We start from the raw sequence: 19,094 nt of genomic DNA, 5'->3' as shown, positions 1-19,094 counted from the left end.
GGTTACCGAATGGAAGTCTTCCCCATTAACTTAAAATAAAACTATACATACATATTTAATTTAGAAGTAAAGGAACATAGAAAGCATGTTACAAATCTCTAAATCCTCCAGTTCTAAAACACAGATGAAAAATCAACATTTTATAATGTCTAGTCCATATTTCTCTTTAAGACAAAGGAAAAGCATAACTGGGAGATGTCCACTTTAGGTGCCATCTGGGTAAATTATTTGCAGGGAAAATGAGAGAAAAGAAAAAAAAAAAAACAAGGACATTTTAATGAGGAAGAAAAAGTAGAAATGGGTTTGAGGCAAGAAATTATAGGACCTCTTTTATTTCTTTTTTTCTTTTTTCTGGTTGGGTGGTTGGGAATGTAAGAGGCAAAGTCATAGCACATCACATAATGCTGGGAGCAGACACTGACAATGGAAACAAAAATTCATACATCCTTGAGGTGGGGAGGGTACAGATATACAGTAGGGAGGAAAAATTAAAATAAACAAACAACCCAACTTAACAGAAAAGAGCGAGAGAGAAGCAGAATCTGACCAAAGCAGAGAACTACAGAAACAACTGTGAGAAAGAGATGCTCTTTGGCAAATTGGATGTAATTCATTATCAACTGACTGTAACTATCAAAAATTATTTGTTAATTCCCCAAGTAGATATTCAAAAGCTTCCCCCTACCCCCCACCCAAGGGGAGCTCCTTGCTGTTGTTGAAAAATTACCAAATCACATTACCTTGTGCAACAACGTTCTATGGCAGGGAACTTTTCTGGCCATGGTGAGGGGTAGGTGAACTCTGTGTCTCTATCATACCAGCACATTAGGCACTCACTATGTTGGTTTCTTTTCCTTTCTTCCTTTTTGAGGGAGTAGTTACATGTTTCCATGGCTTCCAACAATCGCTTCTGAATTTAAAGATTAAAGAGAAGGGTTAAAAGTATAAAATTTCTGTAATCTTAACATACAGAATAGATCTTTTCCCTCAGTACACAGAATCATTATTTGTGTTCTTGAAAAACAAAAATCCTAACTAATGGAATTCTTTTCCATTTTATTACATGAAAAACTGTTTCAAAGGGTCCTAGAATATTGCTTGGTACTACAAGTTATTCTGAACCTATTATTTCAACAATAGGCACTAAGTGTAAATAAGAACAGCAGACAATGAGGGCACCTGTGAGGCTCAGTTGGTTAGGCATCTGCCTTCGGCTCAGGTCATGATCCCAGGGTCCTGGGGTCAAACCCTGCGTTGGGGTCCTGTTGGGCTCCCTGCTTGGTGGGAGGTCTGCTTCTCCCTCTGCCTCTCCCCCCAGCTTGTGCGCGCTCTCTCTCTCTCTCTCTCAAATAAATAAATAAAATCTTAAAAAAAAAAAAAGAATCAAATTTTAAATGTGAACTTACCATAATTATTATAGTTTCTCATAACTCATAAAACATTAATCTCTTTACAAATTCTGCCTTGATATAGAAAATGTTTACCTCTCCAAATTATGTCATATGCTTAATTAATTTAATTACATATATTTTAATTTAATTACATTTAATTCCAGTCAGAATCAAAATTGTTAAAAAAATTTTTTTTTATTTTTTTATTTTAAAAGATTTTATTTATTTATTCGACAGAGAGAGACAGCCAGCGAGAGAGGGAACACAAGCAAGGGGAGTGGGAGAGGAAGAAGCAGGCTCATCGCGGAGGAGCCTGATGTGGGGCTCGATCCCATAACGCCGGAATCACGCTCCGAGCCGAAGGCAGACGCTCAACCGCTGTGCCACCCAGGCACCCCTAAAAAAATTTTTTTAAAGGACAAAATTTTGTTGGTGTTCATATGGAAGAACGAATGTGTGAACTGCAAAAACTGGGAACCTGTCTTACTAGATCCTACCACTTTTAATAAAGCTGCTGTAATAAAAACACTTTAATATTGACACCACAAGAAACCCATAGACCAGAAGAACAGAATAAAGAGGTCAAAACAAATTTAAATATATGTGAAATATAGTATTTTGAATATTTAAATAATGGTGTTGTCATAACTATCCAGCGGGAAAAAGAAGCACATACACTTTCCAATTTCATATTATATACAAAAACATGTATCAGAGTATTAAGACAATGAAAGTATTAGAAGGAAATCTAAGAGAGAGTATCAATAATTTGGAGGGATAAACTCTTATTTAATAAGAGTGGAAAAAACCTAACAGTCTTAAGGGAAAAGATATTTTTTTATTTTTTATTTCATTTTTAAAAAGATTTTATTTATTTATTTGAGAGAGTGAGTGAGCAAGAGAGAGAGCATGAGCAGGTGGAGGGGCAGAGGGAGAAGCAGACTTCTTACTGAGCAGGGAGCCCCATGTTGGGCTTGATCCCAGGACCCTGGGATCATGACCTGAGCCAAAGGCAGACGCTTAACTGACTGAGCTACCCAGGCGCCCCAGGAAAAGACATTTTTAAATAACAGAAAATGTATGTGACAGAAGATTCATCAACAAAACAAGAGACAAATGCCATGCTGGGAAAGAATATTCTATCATACAAAGAACTGACAAAAATCAAGAAAGGAAAATGAGGAAAAGGATATAAATAGGTAATTTACAGAAGAGAAAATGCAAAGGGCAAACACACATAAAAATATACTCGAATTAGGGATCAGAGAAAAAAAAATTAGACTAATAATAAAATGGTACCCATCATCAATAGATTGACCAAAATTAAATGAAGCAGTAATATCCAGGTCTGGAGAGGCAGAGAAGTAGGCACTAAATATTTGGTGAATTAGACTAGTCTTTTTGAAAAATATTCACTAAATGTCAAAATATACATTCCCAATAGCCAAGCAATCCTGCTTTTGGGAATCTATCTTAAAAAAACCAAAATCTCCAATACCTAAGACTGCATAAACAAACAAAAAGAATACATGAATACACAAGTAGTTTATTATAGCATTATGCACAATAGCAAAAAACATGAAGATTCACAAGAAGTTGCAAAATTAGTAGAGAGTGTTCTCATGTACCTTTCACCCAGCTTTCCCCAATGGTAACATCCTACACATAGCATCAGTACATTATCAAAACCGGATATTGACATGAGTACAACACTATTAACTATACTTATTTAGATTTCACTGGTTTTTGTATGTGATTTTTGTGTATACAGTGCTATGAAATTTTTATCAAATGTACAGATTCACATTAACCACCACTAAAACTAGAATACAGAACTGTTACATCATCATAAAGAAATTCCTTGTTATCCCTTTATAATCACACCCTATCCCAAACCTTAACCCCTAGCAACCACTCCATGTTTTATATCACAGTAATTTTGTCATTTCAAGAATATTATATAAATGAAACAATATAATATATAACCTTCTGAGACTTTTTTCACTCACTGATTTTTTTCACTTAACTGAATTTTTTTCATCCAAGTTCTTTATATCAATAGTCCTTTATACTGCTGAGTAATATTCCACTATATGGGTATACTACAATTTGTTTATCTACTCACTCATCAAATGACATCTGAATTTTTTCCAGTTTGGGGTTATTACAAATAAATTGCTCTGAACATTCGTGTATAGGCTTTCTTGTGTGGACAAGATTTTTATTTCTCTAGGATAAAATATCCAGGAGTGTGACTGCTGGATTGTATAGTAAATGTATGTTTAACTTTATAAGAAACTGCTGAACTGTTTTCCAGAGTGGCCTCCTAGACTTTTAGTCCAATAATTTATCTATGCCATTTTTCAAAACATTTACAGAGACAGTTGTATAAAGAGGAAAAAAGTAGCAAAATCTAGAAAAGATTATAGAATAAAATAGATAATACTATGCCATAATTTCCTGATTTTAAGATATTATTGATATTGTAAATATCAATACAATAAAAGTAATAACAATTTTTCAGGAAATAAAGAATAAATTGAATTTCCATAATTACTGTTTACTGATGATGGTATTTACTTACATCCTATTTTCTTCTCCAATGTCACATTCAAAATGTGAGTCTCATCCTTCTTCACATTCAAAATATAAACGTTTTCAAAAATATATGTATATATACTGGGGTCCCTGGGTGGCTCAGTCGGTTAAGCATTCAACTCTTGATTTTGGCTCAGGTCATGATTTTGACTCAGGTCATGATTTTGGCTCAGGTAATAATTTCAGGGTTGTGGGAGTGAGCCCCGTTTCGGGCTCCACACTCAATGGGGAGTTTGCTTGAGCTTTTCTCTCTCCCTCTGCCCACCCCCATAAATAAATCTTTAAAAAATACATATATACATACATAAATAAAATTTTCTAGGTTACTTGGCTGTGAATGTATGCATCTTTAAAATCTTATAATCTTGAACACTTTAGCATCTTTAGGATAGACAGCATAACATTATGGTAGAATGATGTAATTAATGGATGCTGTAATGTCCTGTGACTCCCATTAGTATTGAAGGACTTATTTGCCCAGATGCTGAAAGTGCTGCTGGCTTGCAATCCTCCCTCAGCTGTCAGCTATCTCTTGGAAATACCTTTGCACGAAAAGTTATCTCACATAAGGTCATGCACCCTCCTGAAATGAAGTCTGCATCCAAGACTGACAGATGAAGGGTATAAAGTCTCAGGCCCTTTACAGCAACCTAGGAGAACTCTAATGGGCCAATCCAGCTTTAGAGTGACGTCTGGGGTCAGCTAAGGCCTTTGTTGAGACAGCACTGTAGCCCAGCCTGTCCTTCTAACCAATCCTGTTTTTCTCTCTACCCAACATCTTAGAGGGTAGCATCAAGAAACCAGAGTAGGGGGCCAAAAATCTAGGAGAAGAGAGACTGCAGAGACACTCTAATTAGGCTCAAATCTAGGAACACTCTGTGTCCCTGGATATAGGGACTTGCTGCATGCTACTTACTTGGGATTTCAAAATTGTTATGGATCAATAATTGTTATGTGCATCCTCTTCCTGCCTTTTTTTGATAGGAGCTACTTATTCTGATTATCCTGTCATTGTCTCTCCAATATAAAACTGGGAATGTTGGGGAGTGTAGATAATTTTTTTTTGTTTTTAAATTCAAAGTTCTCTGAGTCAGGAGAGCAGTCCCTGGGGAGCTGCATTTGAGGAGCTTAATCCACACCTAGACTCAATTTAAAGATGAAATTCTAGGCTTCGAGCCTGATGTATAATGAAATGAAATTTTTGGGAGAGGTCAGTGTGTTTTGTATTTGAATGGGATGTAAATTTTAGCCAAAGGGGACAGACTGTAGTAGATGATTTGCAAAGATGGTCATAATAATTGCTCCTATCTCCATATGTAAGCTCCTTTAAATGCTAAGAAAGTGGTCTATTTCCCTACTTCTTAAATCCAAGTTGGTCTTATAACCTACTTTATTCAAAAGAATGTAGTGAAAGTGACACTATGCAAACTCCAAAGCTCAAGAGGCCCTGTAGCTTCTGTTCTCACCTTCCTGGAACCCAAGATCACTGTGAGAATAAACCTGAGTTAGCCTCCTGGAGGGTGAGAGATCACACAGAGGGCTCAGCTTACCACTAACACCAACCACCAATCATGTTCTTGAGACCATCTCAGACAACGAACTCCACTAGAGAGCAAGGGTGAGGGTGAGGGTGAAGGCAAGGGTGAGAGTATGCATGCCAAACAGCTCAAGTCTGCACGTAAACTCTTGCTAGCACCAGAGCTCGTGTAGTAATTTTTCATGAGGAAAAAATAGATCCTATCACTCTCTCATTTCTGAAAATTGTATCACGTATTCCTATTTAGTCATTTCCACCACCATATACTTTCACTGATTATCCTGTAACAGGAATTTTTCTTTTTACATCTTACACACCTACTTTCAGATAACTTCTTGTGTAAATTCTGAGCTTTTGCTTCCAAAAAATATAGAAGAATATAGTAATTCTGCCAGTTACAAGTTTTGTTTCAGTGGTAATATCATAATGCAGTTTTGCTGAAAACATTTAAAATCTCATTGAGGGGTCCAACCTTAAGTAAAAATTCAATCACAATGAACTGAAGTGATAACTGGATGAACAACAATAACTGTCTACATGGAACTAAGTTTTTCACATGCAGGCTATAATGACTATGTCATAAGTTAATCCTGTCTGGTGGCTAGCAAGTGTCTTTTCACATATAACAAGTCTTCTTATTTAAAAATTAGTAAGATGTGAATAAACGCTTGTTTCCTCCACTCCATAATCATGTCAGTTTTTCTCCCCCCGGCAAGAGGACACTTTTGAGGTATAATTTACTTTCAGAGCTTTTGGTTCCACTGATTTTTCTCTATTGTTTGTTCATTTTCTATGGATTCCTGTTCCTATCTTTATTATTTCCTTCATTCTGCTTAGTTTGGGTTTAATTTCTCTTACATTTTTAGCTTTTTTTGGTAGGAAGCTTAGATAATCTTTTTTTTTTTTTTTTAGGAAGCTTAGATAATTTGTTGTAAGACTTTTTTTTTTTTTTTTTTTTTTTAGATTTTATTTATTTATTTGACAGAGACATCCAGCAAGAGAGGGAACACAGGCAGGGGGAGTGGGAGAGGAAGAAGCAGGCTCCCAGTGGAGGAGCCCGATGCGGGGCTCGATCCCAGAACACCGGGATCACGCCCTGAGCCGAAGGCAGATGCTCAACAACTGCGCCACCCAGGTGCCCCATGCTTTATGTATTTGAAGCTCTGTTACAAGGTACTATACATTCAGGATTTTTATATCTTCTTAATGAACTGACTTGACTTTTTTTTCTTTTTAAGTAATCTCTATGTCCAACATAGGACTTGAACTCACAACCCCAAGATCAAGAGTCACATGTTCTACCAACTGAATCAGCCAGGTGCCCCAAACTGACTCAACGTTTTAATCAATATGAAATATTCTTCTTGATCTCTGGTAATATTCCTTGTCCTGAAGGCTGTTTTTCTAATGTTAGTAAAGCCACTAGCTTTCTTATAATTAGCATACCTAGAAGTTTTGAAGCACGTAATGAAGAAGAGAGTAGTTAACTCTCATTAATAAAACATAAATGGTGATTAAAACCCATTGCTCATTAACTTATGTGAAATAATCTCTGATTAAGAATATATGTGTATAAATGAAAAGATGTTCAACATCACTCATCATCAGTGAAATACAAATCAAAACTACAATGAAATATCACCTCACACCAGTCAGAATGGCTAAGATTAACAACAAAGGAAATAACAGGTGTTGTCAAGGATGTGAAGAAAGGGGAACACTCTTACACTGCTGGTGGGAGTGCAAACTGGTGCAGCCACTCTGGAAGACAGTATGGTGGTTCCTCAAAAAGTTAAAAATAGAACTACCCTATGATCCAGTAGTAAATACCTTCAGGTATTTACCTAAAGGATATAAAAATACGATTCAAAGGGATAAGTGCACCCCGATGTTTACAGCAGCATTATCAACAATAGCCAAACTATGGAAAGAGCCCAATGTCCACTGACTGATGAATGGATAAAGAAGATGTGGTATATATACACAATGGAATATTACTCATGCATAAAAAAGAATGAACTCTTGCTGTTGCAATGACGTGGCTGGAGCTAGAGAGTATTATGCTAAGTGAAATAAGTAAGAGAAAGACAAATACCATATGGTTTCACTCATATGTGGACTCTAAGAAACAAATGAACACAAGGGGGAAAAAAAAGGCAAACCAAGAAAAAGACTCCATTACAGAGAACAAACTGATGATTACTGGAGAGGAGGTGGGCAGGGTGAGAATTAAGGAGGACAAGTGTTGTGATGAGCACTGGGTATCATAAATGATGAATCACCAAATTCTACACTTGTAACTAATATTACACTGTATGTTAACTAACTGGAATTTAAATAAAAACTTGGAAGAAAGAAAGAATATATGTGTATATATAACTATTTCATGCACTGACCTCATCAATAAAAGGTATCAGTACCACAGCTTCCCATTCCTGTTGTTTCCCATTTAGGTCAGTTTTAAAATCAGGTGGATAATATTCTATAATTGGTGAGTCTTCACTGGTCATCAAGTGCTATGGAAATATAAAAGAGTAATAGAAATATAAGAATATCAATATAACTTTTTGTTAATATATTTATAATATTTACTCATGTTACAGTTTAAAATTCCCAAGCGAAAGCAAAATTAAATTTTTACATCTTAGAAATGCTGCAATATACTTGCTATATTTTGATTTTCAACTACAAGACTTCTAATTTCACTGCTGCTCATCACTTTCCCATTGCAGTGATCTAATTATGTAGTAAAACCATCTTTACTCTGAATTTCATTTTTTACCATTTATATCTTTTATCATTCTATAAGGCCCAGTTAAATTCTGTTCTCAGACTTCATTTCACAGGCTTCCAATAGTCCTCCATTTAAACCCTGAATAGTTTACTTTTGTACCTTTGTGTTCTAAGTAATTGATTTTTTTAAGTAATGTAAGAACTGTATCTAACATAATTTAAAAAGAAAAAAATTCTAAAATCCAAGAATCTCTTTACCACTAATGGCAAAGATGAAAGGTCCAATAAAAGGCATGTTTTTATTAGAAATTTTATAAGAAAGATAGATGAAGAAAGCATAAGGATTTCTTCTGAGAAATAAATACGAAAGATTGTGGTATAACATTTTTTAAATAAATAAAACAGTGTATTTCTCAGGGTAATACTAAAAATATTTAATAACCAGTATGGCACGGGCACAGAACAATCAAAGGCTTCTAGGCTTCTAGGCTCCTAAGTATCAAAAAGGATAGCAAAACATTTAATTTTAAAACCCACCTGGTAGCATGTAGGAAGTAAATTTTTGCTAGCTGCTGGAAGTACAGCAAGAAGCTGTTCAAATGGCTTAAAAGGTTTTCCTAGTTCAAAATGGATTTTGAGTGTACTGATGTTACGGATATCAGATAGGAAAGGTGCATAATGGTAGGGATAATACCTATAAAACAAAACTGAGTTTTAAATAATTGGCAACTTTATGAAAAAGGTCAATATTAAATACTTTTCCTTATTTAACAACATAGCAATAACTCTAAAAAAAAAATGATCACCCATCATACTATCACCTGATTTAAGAAATCAGCAGCATTAGCATATTTAGGTCATGTGATGGCAACAAATGTTATATTTCCTTAATTTTTTAAAAAAAGATTTTATTTATTTGACAAAAAGAGAGAGAGCACAAGCAGGGGGAGCGGCAGGCAGAGGGAGAGGGAGAAGCAGGCTCCCTGCTGTGCAGGGAGCCCAATGTGGGTCTCGATCCCAGGACCCTGGGATCATGACCTGAGCCAAAGGCAGACGCTTAACCAACTGAGCAACCCAGGTGCCCCTGTATTTCCTTAATTTTTTTTTTTTAAAGATTTTATTTATTTATTTGACAGAGATAGAGACAGCCAGCGAGAGAGGGAACACAAGTAGGGGGAGTGGGAGAGGAAGAAGCAGGCTCATAGCGGAGGAGCCTGATATGGGGCTCGATCCCATAACGCTGGGATCACGCCCTGAGCTGAAGGCAGACGCTTAACCACTGTGCCACCCAGGCGCCCCATATTTCCTTAATTTTTAAGGTAAAATTACACATTTCCAAAATTGGGATGTATCATATAATTGAAGGGTGCAGATACACACACACACACACACACACACGTGTATTTCTATGAAATACATGTGTGTATATATATGTATGTGTATATATATAAAATATAATGGTCCTTTAAGCTTCCAAGATATTGAGTGTGAATCTTCCCATCAATAGACTCTTAGAATGAAGTACTGAGGTGGTCAGAAGACTTTCAGTTAGCACACATGAGCTGGAGTCTCTCTCAGGAGGACAGAGAGAACAGCGAGTCTGAGCTCACTATTACTAGTCAGCTCTAAGAACCTTTTTATCTTTGAATTGGTATATACAGGATTAAGCCGTTTATCAATCATACACACTATTTTTGTTTTTAATGCCTTCCCATCTATAACTACAGGTACAAATATTTTTTACAAAGCTTTGAACATACAATTTTTTTAAAATTTCAGTTTTTAATGTTTGACTAAGGATGCTAAAAAATAAATATTTTTTTCCCACAATTATGACATATTTCAAAAAGATGAGAAAGTTTAGGAGGTAGCATCTAGAATGGAAAATGTATAGACTTTGGAATCAGATAGGCTTAGACTTGATTCTTGGATGCATGACTTTAGAAAGATTACTTTCTGGGTGCCTGGGGGGCTCAACTGGTTAAGCGTCTGATTCTTGATTCTCAGGACATGCTCTCAGGGTTGTGAGATCGAGCTCTGCGTTGGGCTCCGTGCTGGGCATGAAACCTGCTTAAGATTCTCTTTCTTCCTCTTCCTCTGCCCTTCCATCCTGTTTTCTCTCACTCTCTCTCAAAAAAAAAAAAAAAAAGAAAAGAAAAGAAAAGAAAAGAAAAGATTGCTTTCTAAAGTAATAAAGATAACTGAGCCTCATTTGTAAAAGTCAGACAATAATACTTGTTTTATAGTGGTGAGGATTATATGAGAACAGGTTTTTCAAGTGCCTGGCCTCAATGCATGATACATAATAGGATTAGTTTACACTCACCCTATTAAGAAATGCCAAATCAAGGATTTTTGTCATTAGAATGCTCTTCAGAGAGGCCCTGAGAATTAGGTTAGTTATTGCAAAGATTTTTTTAAAAAAGGTTGTAATTAAATGAAATCAATTAATATACATAATTTGCACTGGTTTGTATTGCTATATGGTGCTTTAAAACAAAGCCTAGCAAAGGTGTTATCAAAACAAAACAAAACAAAACAAAACAAAACAAAACAAAACAAAACAATCTCATCACTTAAAAGTCTCTCCTTTTTCCTGCATCATTTTTCGGTTTGTTATTTTTCTGTTTTGGTGGATGGTTTAGAAATGTAGATGGAACTTGCTGAAACAGGAAATATGAGAGAAATGGAATTACTATTTATAGGAAAAGCAAATAAATGGAATTACTATTTATAGGAAAAGCAAATAATTCCTTTCTCTTTTCTTCTTTACCCTCCCCAGTCTAACGTTCAAATAACCCATTCTTTAATAATCACTCTTGATAGAAAAATTTTTTCAAACACACAATAATGTAGCAAAGAATATAATGAACAACCCTATATAACCATCACTCAGACCCAATAATTACCAAGACTCTGTCACAGTTGATTCATCATGATAGAGGATTTTAAATCCTTAGATTTAAAGAGCTTTCATTATTGGCCATCTGCTAGGGCTGGAAGTATCTTTGTTACACAAAGGTCTTTAAAAAGTATTTTCATATAAGAAAAGATTACCTATATTTCATTTAAACTTGGCTATATGTTATCTTTTTAAAAATGCCACCATAAATAGAAATAAAGAGAAAAGAGAAGCCCAAATGAAATTATAGAACAAACCATTATTAAAAAAAAAAAATCAAAGCTTTATTTTTGTTTGTATTCCTCACCAGCTCCAGGACTGAACTCCATGATAATAATAGTGCAAAATCCACTGTATTGCCTGAACATAACATGCAGCTTGATCAGCCAGAAAGTCGCTGAAAATAGAAAAGAATATTTTCATTATAATGTTAATTTTTGATGACAGGCCATTTGTCTTTACAGCATGATATCTGCTGATACACTCTCCCTCACATATGTTTTATATAATGAATGAATAAGCTAAAAATTGTAATCAGAAAAATTCCAAAATTTTATTTAAAACAAATTCCATCCTGTCAGATTAAAGGTTTGGCTTATAGTTTTCCTAAACCGTCTATACTTAAACCTACTGTGCATATTTATTCAGTCAATGTACTATGCCTGTGGTTTAAAGTTTGAGGATTTGCCCAATGAAACTTTATAGAAAGTGGCACTACACCACTGTCCTAAATAGTCAGGGTGTGATGGGAGACAGGGATGGAAAACTTTATCTAGGAGGATGCCTGAGAAAAATCACAGGAAGAAATCAGGAAGATCACAGAATTTTCTTCTTGCTAGAACACACTTTGAAAAATGCTATATACACTGAACAACATTCCATCTAAACCTTTCTTTCTCAAAGACCATCATTTAAGGTAAAATACATATACACACACCCACACACCCAGACCCACACACAAGAGACTTGGGCTAAAGCCAAAAAGTAGCCATAAATCTGTTACTGGCTGTTACCAAAATTCAGGTAGAGATGGCATTTAGAAATTCCAGATACCAATATTTCTGGGAGGTACACTTTTGAAAATGAAACATATTAATTTTTCTTTAAAAATATTTTCTCATTATTGAAAATCTAGGTAATGAAGAAAAGCATTTTTGTCACCTTACAGCAATCACTATTACATTTTGGTGTGTTTCTTTTCAGTCTTTTTTCTATGCCCAGGTTGGTTGGTTTTTTTATGTTTAATAATAATGACAGTATACTGTATACATGATTTTGTCTGCTTTTGAAATTTGTGCTTAATAATACACTATAAGTATCCTTCCAAATTGTTAGGAACTTTTTATAAGTACCAGTTTAGCAGTTCTACAGATTCTGAAGACAGTGTTATGGCAAGATGGTGACTATGATACAGGGGAAGTAGACATGATTATGAGGACACATAGATCATTTCTAATTTTGTACTATTATAAAAAAAACTGCAATAAACACCTTTGTGTATAAGGATCTTCTGTGTTTAAACTTATATTTTTAAGATAGATTAATAATTAGAATTATTGAGTTAAAGGGATAAATATTTTAAAGACTTTTGTCTTTAAATATGTACTTTCCATAATAATTTTACCAATTTATATTTTCACCAGTAATTAGGAAAGGATACTACCATCACTCTGGACCAACACTGAATGTAACAATTTTAAAAGATTTGCTTATTTGTTAGGCAAACAAATGGTACCATATTTTCATAAGTCTGTATTTTAATATATAAAAGGGAAGGGAAATAGAAGAGTTGTTAGCTATCAAATTAAGAATTTAGTGCCAATAGCTGGTATTACAGCACTACATAACTAATCAAGGAAACAGAAGGATTAAGGAATAAAAGACTAAAGCATAACTATTCAAATATTTTATTTCTCAAGTCCCAGAAGTCTTACATGCTAATGGTACTTGACAAAGCTTCAAATGAGCTGGTGACTTGTACTAGAATTCCTATACCTCTAGTTCCTGGAGGTCAGTATGAATAAAGACCAGAAATACTATGTCTAGACTAGACTAGAAGACAGTCTAAGAGTATATAAAGCACTGTCTGAAAGCTTGGGTCTACCTCTGGGCTGACTCTAGAAAAGATCTAATACTTAGTGATTTATTATATTAAAAAAAAGTAAAAATTATAGTATAGAAAATATCTAAGTATAATATCTAAGCATGTAAAAGGGTACGTAGCATTTCACGAAACTCTTATCTCACTTATATAGAAGCAGTCTCATCCAATGGTTAAGAGTATTAACTGGGGGCACCTAAGCTCAGTCAGTCAGTACAGCATGTGGCTCTTGATCTTGAGGTCGTGAGTTTGAGCCCTAGGTTGGGTGCAGAGATAACTTAAAAAAATAAATAGACTTAAAAAAAGAGAGAGGGAGAGGGAGGGAGAGAGAGAGAGAGAGAGAGAGAGAGAGAGAGGAAGAGAGTATTGACTCGGGAGCCAGACTGCCTATGTTCAAATTCTGGCTCTGCCACTCACTATGTCACCTTGGGCAAGTCACTTAAGCCTCTTGAATCCTTGGGGCACCTGGCTGGCTCAGTTGGTAGAGCATGCAGACTCTTGATCTTGGGGTTGTAAGTTCGGGCCCCATGTTGGATGTAGAGATTACTTAAAAATAAAATCTTAAAAAAGAAAATGAATCCACTTAAAAAAAAAAAAAGCCTCTCCATTCCTTAATTTCTTCTATTGTAAAGTAGTAATAATTTATTTATCTTAAAGAATCGTTGTGAGAATTAAATAAGTCAATATTTTAAAAATGCTTAGAATAGCACTTGGTACGCACTTTATAAGCTTTCGTTAATTAAGTAAAATACAAACACATGTAGTTCATTCTGTGGGCTGCAGTTTAAAAACGTGTGAAAGCTACCATTCTAGAGGTCAAGTTCTTAAGAAACTTTTGGGGTAGGTATTAACTTGGGGCTGAGCCAGGTAGCTTTTGAGATGAGTTTGATGTGAGTCCAGAAAATGGAAGGGAAAAAAACTAACCATTTTCTACTTACCAACTTTTTACCACAGGGATATAACACATGTCAGTTATCACTTTCTCCAAAACCACAGCAGTTGAAAGGCTGACATTACAATAATTTATGTAACCAAAAAACTCTCCTCACCCACTACTTAACTATCAAAATCATGCTGTTTTTTAAAGACATGCAAAATCTAATTTTTTCTATTTTAAAGTGAAGGCATTGGTAAAAACATACTCAGACACTACATCAACTCCCATCTTCGTCATGTAATATGTTCTTTTATATTGTCTAAATTCTGTTTCAAATAGGTCATCATCTTCAGTCTCATCTTCTAAATTATCTGGAAAAAAAGCCAGAAAGATAATGGCTGAAAATTATAAATATTCTGTTTTTCCACCGATACTTTTGACAAATCTATATCAAAGCAGATGCTTATAAACTAACATAGAAATCTGTTCCAACCAATATTATTTTTTAAAGATTTTATTTATTTATTTGACAGAGATAGAGACAGCCAGCGAGAGAGGGAACACAAGCAAGGGGAGTGGGAGAGGAAGAAGCAGGCCCACAGCAGAGGAGCCCGATGTGGGGCCCAATCCCACAACACCGGGATCACGCCCTGAGCCGAAGGCAGACACTCAACCGCTGTGCCACCCAGGCGCCCCCCAACCAATATTATTGAATTAGTATGTACTAAGGAAAGATATAATAATTATCCTGTCAAAAAAATAACATTGAAGACAGAGTTTGTACTCACCCTTGGAAGTTACCACTTCTTCTCCATTTTTGTCTAAAGCAGCCCAACAAATGGCGTTTTCCTGGCCCTACAAATATTATAAATCAATATAAAATTAATGGCAAGATGTATTTCAAAGTAAGACAACTGAACAGGGAGATTTAAAAAATACTAAAAAGAACGGAATGATCCTTAAGTGACAACACAGTAAAAGTTCATTCAAAAGATAATCCTCAAATACTATGTAAATGTTTTTGGTTTTATATCACTTGTTTTCTAAATCTTTTATTACGTAGAAGAACTTGACGTTCAGGCCTCTCAAAAATATGTAATAGGTAATTCTCACCTATTGTGTTAACATCATCTATTCATTTATAATTGAATCCAATGATCACAAATATTACATATTTTCTGTATCTCTGGATTCCATCATTCTTATAACTGTTTTGTATTTTCCACTTCTAAATTTTTCTCTCAAGCAACTCATCTACTTTTCTATAGTTCTCCCATCTCATCACATTCTTCATATCCTGCCCATCTGTTTTTCCTCCCTTGTGATCTCAACTTTTCTCTCTTCTATTTTCTGATTGCCTATCTACTGCCAGTGACTCTCATTAGTTCTTCCTACTCCCTTATTTCCATTTCCCTTTGTTCATCCAAACTAGGGCCTCTGCTAACTTCCTGTGCTTGGGCTCTTCCTCTAGTTCCTCTCATTTTGCCAGTGTCTCTAACGGTAACTACATATGCCTGAAGACTTGTGAAGCTTAAGGACTGGGCTGAGATGGGTGGAGCCAGGAATTACTGACGTGTAAGTTTTGTGAGTAAAGTACAGATTCCCAAAAAGCTGCTGAGCCTATTTCCTTAAGAGAAAAAACCCAGTAGAATGCAAACCGACTGCTCCTAAGTTTCACTGAGAAAAATCTAATCAATTAGAAGGACTACACTAGAGAAAATCAGGATAGGTGCCCTTCGTGGAGCATGAGTTACTAGCCTTGAACCTAAATAGAACCAGTATAGCAAGGAGAGTGCAGGATACTCCTCAATTTTATCATAACCCAATAATAGGCTGAGGAAAATTTCAGAAGAGGTTTATTTTCCAAGCTAACACATATGACATTCTTTAGAGCTTATTAGTGATGTTTTATAGGGTATTAACATATTCTAACTGATCCTATTATTTATTTATTTATTGAGCACCTAGCATTAGTTATTGTGCTATCATTTACTCTTAAACTAGCCTATTGCTGTTTTGTTTTTTTTTTTAAAGATTTTATTTATTTATTTGACAGACATAGAGACAGCCAGCGAGAGAAGGAACACAAGCAGGGGGAGTGGGAGAGGAAGAAGCAGGCTCATAGTGGAGGAGCCTAATGTGGGGCTCGATCCCATAACGCCAGGATCACGCCCTGAGCCGAAAGCAGACGCTTAACCGCTGTGCCACCCAGGCGCCCCATTGCTGTTTTTTATATATGTTTTTATATATAAATTATTTCTAGAGAAGAATCATTGATCTAGTTGATATCTCAATATTAAATGCTATAAATACCCACATTTTACAAAAGGAAACTAATTTTTTGGGCTCTTATATTTAAAAGTTTTTCTACACTTATTAATAGGATGGATGAACAAAAAAAACACAGTGTTCTTCCTCAAGGGTAAAAATAAGAAGTTGATTTTTAAAGATCAGATTTAAATGACAAGATCTAATAGAGAAGAAACCAAAAAAAAATGTTTTTAATGTTCAATAGGAGAAAATAAGAAATGAAAATGAAATGAGGAAAACCTAAAAAACATAAGAAGGAAAATGAGGAACAAGGAATATCAGTTTTACCTTTAAAGCTAAAAAAATGAAAGGACACCTAAAAAAATGGACACCTTTGATTTTTTCTTTTCCTTGTAGTTCTTGGCTTCTTCTGCTGCAACACCTGCTGCTTCATTGAGGTACTTGTTACCAACTTTGCTTTCAAACCACTTTAGGTCCACAAAAACTTCACTGAAGTGTTCCCGATCAAACTGTACAAAAATATTTAAATTCACTTAAAAATAATTTAAGTATGTCTGGAAGAATACCAACCAAACTTTTAAAAGTTGCTACTTCTGAGGAATAGGAAATCAAAGAATGTTACTTTTTTATGCACATGGGGACCTCATCTACTAGTCTGAAAATTAAAAATAAAAAGCAAATAAAAATACATTTAGGTGAAATTATACAGAATGATCAATTGTAGTAGAAGTACCAAAAATTTTTCTTCTGACATTATGTAATTGGTTTCTGACTATTTATAGCTACCCTGGGACAAGAAAATAAAAATATCTAGTTACTTACATCCGATAGTTTCACAAGGTATTTCTCAAATCGAGGTAAGTTGAGATGCCCACTTTCATTAATATAACCTAAAAGGAACAAAATCTAAATTTGTACTAAAAGCTGACACTATTTTTTCTAAACAATTCTACAAAATTCTTTTTACAAAATGTTGAATGTTGGCACTCTACTAATCAAGAAAAAACAGTGTTGGGCTATATAACTGACTCTAGTTTCTATGAACTTGATGTTACTATAATATAAAATATGTAACAACTAAAGCAAAATAAAAGAAATTCCAGGTTCACATAATAATCCTCCCACATTTCCAACATCTGGTAATAGTTAAATATGTTCTACAATCTATCCAGATTATTATGTTAACTTGAGAAGGACTAATGCCCTGCCTGCTATTCTGTTGTTTTATTCAGCATTCACCACTGTTTATCAATTTCTCATTTTAATTAAAAATTTTTTCCCTATTAAATATTCTGATACCTATCCATTCAGAAAAATGAACTTCTATGCTTTAATATGAAAGGAGCTAAGTGAAATCAACAACGTCTGCCGGCTTTCTTAAACAATCAAAGGCAGAGATTAGTCAGATATCAATAAATGAGGCTGCTTAACTCTCGTCATTTTTTTTGCTTGTGAACCACTGAAAATTACAACCCCAGAGCGTGGTGCCTAAGACCAAAAGAAACCCCCCATTTTTTTTCCCTACTGTAGTTGTACATGCAATAATCTAATAAACTGAGTGAAATTTTTAGGGTTAGCTGAGTGCTAAATTAAAGTAGCCTCCAATGAATATTAAACTTTTCTTACCACCAAGTTCTGGCAGGATGTTAATATATGTTCCATAAAGAAGAGGCAGTGCATCATGATTAATATGTAAATGAGGTAGATGAGGGATAAAATCATTGCCAACAAGAAATCCCATCAAAATCCAATCATCTATTATCCTTTCAATATCATATTTAAAAGTGATCTTGTCCTATAGCAAAATGGAGAAAAAATCAAATCGTATGGAAATTCCTAGTAACACATCTTTGGTCCACAGCTATGTTAATACTTACTTTCAATACTGAAAACTCATAGTCAATATACTCTCTCATTAAAGACAAGTGTAGGAGGTGAAATGTGGTTTCTTCTGGTGCGCATACCCTGTAATTAGACAATCAACAGAGAATTAATTATATCTTTAAGGTTAAAGTTTTAAAAATGCAGCAATGCTTAAAATAAAACTTATCATTAGAAGATAATTAATTCTTGTAATCCAGGCATGTAATTTATATGAAAGCTGCAGGGTAGTGTAAAGATAAAAATATAATTATAATAGATATAACATAAAGTTCAAAATAATTGATCTGCATTATGCTTTCTGTGAAAGATTCTCAGAATTAAGAAAGCCTAAATAAGATAAAACAGATATAAGAAACCAGTGGGATCTGGCCCATTTAAGGTTGGCTACCAGCAGAAAGCATACAGGTAAGTGAGTATACATACTTTTCTGCCTACTGCAGTACAGTCTAAGGCTTCAATGGTGAGGCACCATCACTTCCTTTCTCTTATCTTTCCCTGGCTTGGTTTAGGGGTCTCTATTCCTAGCTATTGGCCAATATTCCAAGTTTAACCAGAAGTAAGAATATAAACTGACAATAGTATTTTAAAAGGAATATAAATCCATGAGTAAGTGGATTTAGCCCAGGAATACAAGGATGGCTCAACATAAGAAAATAAATCAACGTAATAGATCACATTGATAAACAAAGGAAAAAACACCATACAATCAACTAGCAAAGAAAACATTTGTCAAATTCAATACCCTTCCATGATAAAAGTACTCAGCCAATTAGGGATAGAAGGGAACTTCCTTAATAAAA

The 19,094-nt window shown here is 34.7% G+C and overlaps 1 protein-coding gene across 4 annotated transcripts in view; it reads right to left on the bottom strand.

Annotated features, from left to right (window-relative positions):
* The window catches only part of XRN1 (5'-3' exoribonuclease 1), a 106,810-nt gene that overhangs the window by 70,379 nt on the left and 17,337 nt on the right, over window positions 1-19,094 (bottom strand). For all 4 annotated transcript variants that reach the window (XM_026497175.4, XM_026497176.4, XM_026497177.4 and 1 more), the window contains exons 7-16: window positions 18,288-18,375; window positions 18,037-18,205; window positions 17,233-17,300; window positions 16,782-16,919; window positions 14,928-14,994; window positions 14,405-14,510; window positions 11,469-11,558; window positions 8,797-8,953; window positions 7,923-8,042; window positions 741-910 (exon numbers count right to left, since the gene is read on the bottom strand). In XM_026497175.4, coding sequence (XP_026352960.1) covers window positions 741-910; window positions 7,923-8,042; window positions 8,797-8,953; window positions 11,469-11,558; window positions 14,405-14,510; window positions 14,928-14,994; window positions 16,782-16,919; window positions 17,233-17,300; window positions 18,037-18,205; window positions 18,288-18,375 — 1,173 coding nt within the window. The remainder of the gene's footprint in view (window positions 1-740; window positions 911-7,922; window positions 8,043-8,796; window positions 8,954-11,468; window positions 11,559-14,404; window positions 14,511-14,927; window positions 14,995-16,781; window positions 16,920-17,232; window positions 17,301-18,036; window positions 18,206-18,287; window positions 18,376-19,094) is intronic.

This window comes from Ursus arctos, unplaced genomic scaffold (genome assembly GCF_023065955.2).
Source record: "Ursus arctos isolate Adak ecotype North America unplaced genomic scaffold, UrsArc2.0 scaffold_20, whole genome shotgun sequence".
In the NCBI taxonomy this organism is placed as follows: Eukaryota; Metazoa; Chordata; class Mammalia; order Carnivora; family Ursidae; genus Ursus; species Ursus arctos.
Note: the sequence above shows the minus strand (reverse complement) of the source record. Positions and strands in the feature narration are given on the sequence as shown.